The sequence below is a fragment of the Salvelinus alpinus genome, chromosome 11, assembly GCF_045679555.1.
Source record: "Salvelinus alpinus chromosome 11, SLU_Salpinus.1, whole genome shotgun sequence".
Lineage (NCBI taxonomy): Eukaryota > Metazoa > Chordata > Actinopteri > Salmoniformes > Salmonidae > Salvelinus > Salvelinus alpinus.
In genome coordinates, this window is record NC_092096.1 from 11,205,364 (window position 1) to 11,212,665 (window position 7,302).

The 7,302-nt window shown below is 48.5% G+C and overlaps 1 protein-coding gene across 2 annotated transcripts in view; it reads left to right on the top strand.

Moving 5' to 3' along the window:
• Positions 1 to 7,302, top strand: part of grip1 (glutamate receptor interacting protein 1) — a 421,581-nt gene that overhangs the window by 200,707 nt on the left and 213,572 nt on the right. For both annotated transcript variants that reach the window (XM_071331724.1, XM_071331723.1), the window contains exon 2: positions 4,078 to 4,158. In XM_071331724.1, the coding sequence (XP_071187825.1) occupies positions 4,078 to 4,158 (81 nt within the window). The remainder of the gene's footprint in view (positions 1 to 4,077; positions 4,159 to 7,302) is intronic.

A 7,302-nucleotide genomic window follows, 5' to 3' on the forward strand; every position in this document is an offset into this window, starting at 1 on the left:
GTGAGAGGGTTGTTGACTGTGAGTAGTGCTATCTGGCTCCTTGGTCCTGGTGAGACGGTTGTTGACTGTGAGTAGTGCTATCTGGCTCCTTGGTCCTGGTGAGAGGGTTGTTGACTGTGTGTAGTGCTATCTGTCTCCTTGGTCCTGTTGAGAGGGTTGTTGACTGTGAGTAGTGCTATCTTTCTCCTTGGTCCTGGTGAGAGGGTTGTTGACTGTGTGGTTGTAGTGCTATCTGTCTCCTTGGTCCTGGTGAGACGGTTGTTGACTGTGAGTAGTGCTATCTGCCTCCTTGGTCCTGGTGAGAGGGTTGTTGACTGTGAGTAGTGCTATCTGTCTCCTTGGTCCTGTTGAGAGGGTTGTTGACTGTGAGTAGTGCTATCTCTCTCCTTGGTCCTGGTGAAAGGGTTGTTGACTGTGAGTAGTGCTATCTGACTCCTTGGTCCTGGTGAGAGGGTTGTTGACTGTGAGTAGTGCTATCTGTCTCCTTGGTCCTGGTGAGAGGGTTGTTGACTGTGAGTAGTGCTATCTGTCTCCTTGGTCCTGGTGAGACGGTTGTTGACTGTGAGTAGTGCTATCTGTCTCCTTGGTCCTGGTGAGAGGGTTGTTGACTGTGTGTAGTGCTATCTGTCTCCTTGGTCCTGGTGAGAGGGTTGTTGACTGTGAGTAGTGCTATCTGTCTCCTTGGTCCTGGTGAGACGGTTGTTGACTGTGAGTAGTGCTATCTGTCTCCTTGGTCCTGGTGAGAGGGTTGTTGACTGTGTGGTTGTAGTGCTATCTGTCTCCTTGGTCCTGGTGAGAGGGTTGTTGACTGTGAGTAGTGCTATCTGCCTCCTTGGTCCTGGTGAGACGGTTGTTGACTGTGAGTAGTGCTATCTGTCTCCTTGGTCCTGTTGAGAGGGTTGTTGACTGTGAGTAGTGCTATCTGTCTCCTTGGTCCTGTTGAGAGGGTTGTTGACTGTGTGGTTGTAGTGCTATCTGCCTCCTTGGTCCTGGTGAGAGGGTTGTTGACTGTGAGTAGTGCTATCTGACTCCTTGGTCCTGGTGAGAGGGTTGTTGACTGTGAGTAGTGCTATCTGTCTCCTTGGTCCTGTTGAGAGGGTTGTTGACTGTGAGTAGTGCTATCTGACTCCTTGGTCCTGGTGAGAGGGTTGTTGACTGTGAGTAGTGCTATCTGTCTCCTTGGTCCTGGTGAGAGGGTTGTTGACTGTGTGGTTGTAGTGCTATCTGACTCCTTGGTCCTGGTGAGAGGGTTGTTGACTGTGAGTAGTGCTATCTGTCTCCTTGGTCCTGGTGAGAGGGTTGTTGACTGTGTGGTTGTAGTGCTATCTTTCTCCTTGGTACTGGTGAGAGGGTTGTTGACTGTGAGTAGTGCTATCTGTCTCCTTGGTCCTGGTGAGAGGGTTGTTGACTGTGAGTAGTGCTATCTGTCTCCTTGGTCCTGGTGAGAGGGTTGTTGACTGTGAGTAGTGCTATCTGTCTCCTTGGTCCTGGTGAGGGGGTTGTTGACTGTGTGGTTGTAGTGCTATCTGACTCCTTGGTCCTGGTGAGAGGGTTGTTGACTGTGAGTAGTGCTATCTGACTCCTTGGTCCTGGTGAGAGGGTTGTTGACTGTGAGTAGTGCTATCTGTCTCCTTGGTCCTGGTGAGAGGGTTGTTGACTGTGAGTAGTGCTATCTGTCTCCTTGGTCCTGGTGAGAGGGTTGTTGACTGTGAGTAGTGCTATCTGTCTCCTTGGTCCTGGTGAGAGGGTTGTTGACTGTGTGGTTGTAGTGCTATCTGTCTCCTTGGTCCTGTTGAGAGGGTTGTTGACTGTGAGTAGTGCTATCTGTCTCCTTGGTCCTGTTGAGAGGGTTGTTGACTGTGAGTAGTGCTATCTGGCTCCTTGGTCCTGGTGAGAGGGTTGTTGACTGTGAGTAGTGCTATCTGTCTCCTTGGTCCTGGTGAGAGGGTTGTTGACTGTGAGTAGTGCTATCTCTCTCCTTGGTCCTGGTGAGAGGGTTGTTGACTGTGTGGTTGTAGTGCTATCTGTCTCCTTGGTACTGGTGAGAGGGTTGTTGACTGTGAGTAGTGCTATCTGTCTCCTTGGTCCTGGTGAGAGGGTTGTTGACTGTGAGTAGTGCTATCTGTCTCCTTGGTCCTGGTGAGAGGGTTGTTGACTGTGAGTAGTGCTATCTGTCTCCTTGGTCCTGGTGAGGGGGTTGTTGACTGTGTGGTTGTAGTGCTATCTGACTCCTTGGTCCTGGTGAGAGGGTTGTTGACTGTGAGTAGTGCTATCTGTCTCCTTGGTCCTGGTGAGAGGGTTGTTGACTGTGAGTAGTGCTATCTGTCTCCTTGGTCCTGGTGAGAGGGTTGTTGACTGTGAGTAGTGCTATCTGTCTCCTTGGTCCTGGTGAGAGGGTTGTTGACTGTGAGTAGTGCTATCTGCCTTCTTGGTCCTGGTGAGAGGGTTGTTGACTGTGTGTTGTAGTGCTATCTGTCTCCTTGGTCCTGGTGAGAGGGTTGTTGACTGTGAGTAGTGCTATCTGCCTCCTTGGTCCTGTTGAGAGGGTTGTTGACTGTGAGTAGTGCTATCTGTCTCCTTGGTCCTGGTGAGAGGGTTGTTGACTGTGAGTAGTGCTATCTCTCTCCTTGGTCCTGGTGAGAGGGTTGTTGACTGTGAGTAGTGCTATCTTTCTCCTTGGTCCTGTTGAGAGGGTTGTTGACTGTGAGTAGTGCTATCTGTCTCCTTGGTCCTGGTGAGAGGGTTGTTGACTGTGAGTAGTGCTATCTGTCTCCTTGGTCCTGGTGAGAGGGTTGTTGACTGTGAGTAGTGATATCTGTCTCCTTGGTCCTGGTGAGAGGGTTGTTGACTGTGAGTAGTGCTATCTGTCTCCTTGGTCCTGGTGAGAGGGTTGTTGACTGTGAGTAGTGTTATCTGACTCCTTGGTCCTGGTGAGAGGGTTGTTGACTGTGAGTAGTGCTATCTGACTCCTTGGTCCTGGTGAGACGGTTGTTGACTGTGAGTAGTGCTATCTGCCTCCTTGGTCCTGGTGAGAGGGTTGTTGACTGTGAGTAGTGCTATCTGTCTCCTTGGTCCTGGTGAGAGGGTTGTTGACTGTGTGGTTGTAGTGCTATCTGTCTCCTTGGTCCTGGTGAGAGGGTTGTTGACTGTGAGTAGTGCTATCTGTCTCCTTGGTCCTGGTGAGAGGGTTGTTGACTGTGTGGTTGTAGTGCTATCTGCCTCCTTGGTACTGGTGAGAGGGTTGTTGACTGTGAGTAGTGCTATCTGTCTCCTTGGTCCTGGTGAGAGGGTTGTTGACTGTGAGTAGTGCTATCTGTCTCCTTGGTCCTGGTGAGGGGGTTGTTGACTGTGTGGTTGTAGTGCTATCTGTCTCCTTGGTCCTGGTGAGAGGGTTGTTGACTGTGAGTAGTGCTATCTGTCTCCTTGGTCCTGGTGAGAGGGTTGTTGACTGTGAGTAGTGCTATCTGTCTCCTTGGTCCTGGTGAGAGGGTTGTTGACTGTGAGTAGTGCTATCTGTCTCCTTGGTCCTGGTGAGAGGGTTGTTGACTGTGAGTAGTGCTATCTGTCTCCTTGGTCCTGGTGAGGGGGTTGTTGACTGTGTGGTTGTAGTGCTATCTGTCTCCTTGGTCCTGGTGAGAGGGTTGTTGACTGTGAGTAGTGCTATCTGACTCCTTGGTCCTGGTGAGAGGGTTGTTGACTGTGAGTAGTGCTATCTGACTCCTTGGTCCTGGTGAGAGGGTTGTTGACTGTGAGTAGTGCTATCTGTCTCCTTGGTCCTGGTGAGGGGGTTGTTGACTGTGTGGTTGTAGTGCTATCTGCCTCCTTGGTCCTGGTGAGGAGGTTGTTGACTGTGTGGTTGTAGTGCTATCTGACTCCTTGGTCCTGGTGAGAGGGTTGTTGACTGTGAGTAGTGATATCTGTCTCCTTGGTCCTGGTGAGAGGGTTGTTGACTGTGAGTAGTGCTATCTGTCTCCTTGGTCCTGGTGAGACGGTTGTTGACAGTGTGGTTGTGAGTCCTACAGTAGCCATCTCAACTCAGTAGCTGACAGTGTGTTTCCCTTCCTTGTTGTCCTCCAGATGAGGGGCCGTACACAAAGCACTCCAACCCCTCCAGGCCACCGGATGGAGCGCTGGCCATCAGGAGGCAGAGTATCCCAGGTAAGGATACATAACCTCTGACCCTGACCTCTGACCCTTCACTGAGCCTTGACCTTTAATCTCTCACCTATTAACCCTAACCTGATTGACCCCAAACGTGATCGACCCGTCACCCCATACCTGATTGGACACGAGTCACCTACTACCTAACCCATACCTGATTGGACACTAGTCACCTACTACCTACCACCTACTACCTAACCCATAGCTGATTGGACAATAGTCACCTAATACCTACCACCTACTACCTAACCCATACCTGATTGGACACTAGTCACCTACTACCTAACCCATACCTGATTGGACACTAGTCACCTACTACCTACCACCTACTACCTAACCCATAGCTGATTGGACAATAGTCACCTAATACCTACCACCTACTACCTAACCCATACCTGATTGGACACGAGTCACCTAATACCTACCACCTACTACCTAACCCATACCTGATTGGACACTAGTCACCTACTACCTAACCCATCCCTGATTGGACACTAGTCACCTACTACCTACCACCTACTACCTAACCCATAGCTGATTGGACAATAGTCACCTAATACCTACCACCTACTACCTAACCCATACCTGATTGGACACGAGTCACCTAATACCTACCACCTACTACCTAACCCATACCTGATTGGACACTAGTCACCTACTACCTAACCCATACCTGATTGGACACTAGTCACCTACTACCTACCACCTACTACCTAACCCATAGCTGATTGGACACTAGTCACCTACTACCTAACCCATAGCTGATTGGACACTAGTCACCTACTACCCTAACCCATAGCTCCCAATGAGTTAGATTAGCCCCTCCCCTCACCAGTCCTTTCCTAGAACACACTAAGCAGTTCAATGCATAATTCAATATGTTGTGATCCTTACCCGCCGTTACCTGTCCTTTCATCACCTGACCCTCTGTCCCTCCGCACCCGTAAATGTCTCTCTGCCGCTGAAAGAAAAGGTCTGTGCTTCAACAATAGAAAACCTTTACAAACATGCTCTGAATGTCTTGAACAGAATATATTGAACACATTTACATGGACTCAGTGAGCTCTATTAGAATGTGTTGTATCTCTATGACTCAGTGAGCTCTATTAGAATGTGTTGTATCTCGTGGACTCAGTGAGCTCTATTAGAATGTGTTGTATCTCGTGGACTCAGTGAGCTCTATTAGAATGTGTTGTATCTCCTGGACTCAGTGAGCTTTATTAGAATGTGTTGTATCTCGTGGACTCAGTGAGCTCTATTAGAGTGTGTTGTATCTCGTGGACTCAGTGAGCTCTATTAGAATGTGTTGTATCTCGTGGACTCAGTGAGCTCTATTAGAATGTGTTGTATCTCGTGGACTCAGTGAGCTCTATTAGAGTGTGTTGTATCTCGTGGACTCAGTGAGCTCTATTAGAATGTGTTGTATCTCATGGACTCAGTGAGCTCTATTAGAGTGTGTTGTATCTCGTGGACTCAGTGAGCTCTATTAGAATGTGTTGTATCTCATGGACTCAGTGAGCTCTATTAGAATGTGTTGTATCTCGTGGACTCAGTGAGCTCTATTAGAATGTGTTGTATCTCGTGGACTCAGTGAGCTCTATCAGAATGTGTTGTATCTCGTGGACTCAGTGAGCTCTATTAGAATGTGTTGTATCTCGTGTTCTCAGTGAGCTCTATTAGAATGTGTTGTATCTCGTGGACTCAGTGAGCTCTATTAGAATGTGTTGTATCTCGTGGACTCAGTGAGCTCTATTAGAATGTGTTGTATCTCATGGACTCAGTGAGCTCTATTAGAATGTGTTGTATCTCGTGGACTCAGTGAGCTCTATTAGAGTGTGTTGTATCTCGTGGACTCAGTGAGCTCTATTAGAGTGTGTTGTATCTCGTGGACTCAGTGAGCTCTGTTAGAATGTGTTGTATCTCGTGGACTCAGTGAGCTCTATTAGAATGTGTTGTATCTCGTGGACTCAGTGAGCTCTATCAGAATGTGTTGTATCTCGTGGACTCAGTGAGCTCTATTAGAATGTGTTGTATCTCGTGGACTCAGTGAGCTCTATTAGAATGTGTTGTATCTCGTGGACTCAGTGAGCTCTATCAGAATGTGTTGTATCTCTGGGAGCCAACTCTCTGAGCAACAGATTACTGGGCATGTGTTGCGTGTCCTGGCCTCGTCTGAGAGTTATTAACAAGCTGTTCTGTCAACAACAACAACAACAACGACGCCAGGCTCAGCTCTAGAGATAAACGTGATCTCCTTCCCTGCCGATTCAGAGCCATGCTGCTATACACACTGGTCTCATTGTCTTCAGACAGAGAGTTTAGTCAGGGACAGACTGGGGGATGGAGAGAGATGTTTGGATCGGTTTGAAAAAGAGGGAGAAAGTGATTATGTTTTTTGTTAAAGGGGGAGATAGCGATTATTATTTTTTTTAGGCAGTCCCTGTCCGTAATCTTTCGTCTGGAGGCACTAAGGGCATCATAACCATCTCCTGAAGTAATCCGCTCTGAGGTCGGTCTGGTCGCTTTAGCAACAAGAGGTCAGTATGGTCGCTATAGCAACAAGAGGTCAGTCTGGTCGCTATGGCACCAAGAGGTCAGTCTGGTCGCTATAGCAACAAGAGGTCAGTCTGGTCGCTGTAGCAACAAGAGGTCAGTCTGGTCGCTATGGCACCAAGAGGTCAGTCTGGTCGCTATAGCAACAAGAGGTCAGTCTGGTCGCTATGGCACCAAGAGGTCAGTCTGGTCGCTATAGCAACAAGAGGTCAGTCCGATCGCTGTAGCAACAAGAGGTCAGTCTGGTCGCTATAGCAACAAGAGGTGAGTCCGGTCGCTATAGCAACAAGAGGTCTCTCTTCCTTCCTCTTTCTTTCCTCTGATGAAGGGTTTTGTGCTGCTCATTCAATTCTCCCATTAAAGACAAGCTCTGTGATGTTAAAGAAGGGGGAGGTTGATAGACAGACAAGGATGATCCCCACAAGGAGAGTCAAAATTCTCCCTCATTAGACAAAGGTTATTTAAAGCTTAGGGGTTAAGTTTAGGGTTAGAATTCGAGATAGGTTTTAGGGTAGAATTAGGGTAAGGGGTTAGTGGTTAGGTTTAGGGTTAGGAGTTAGGAGTTACGGGTTAAGGTTGGGATAAGGG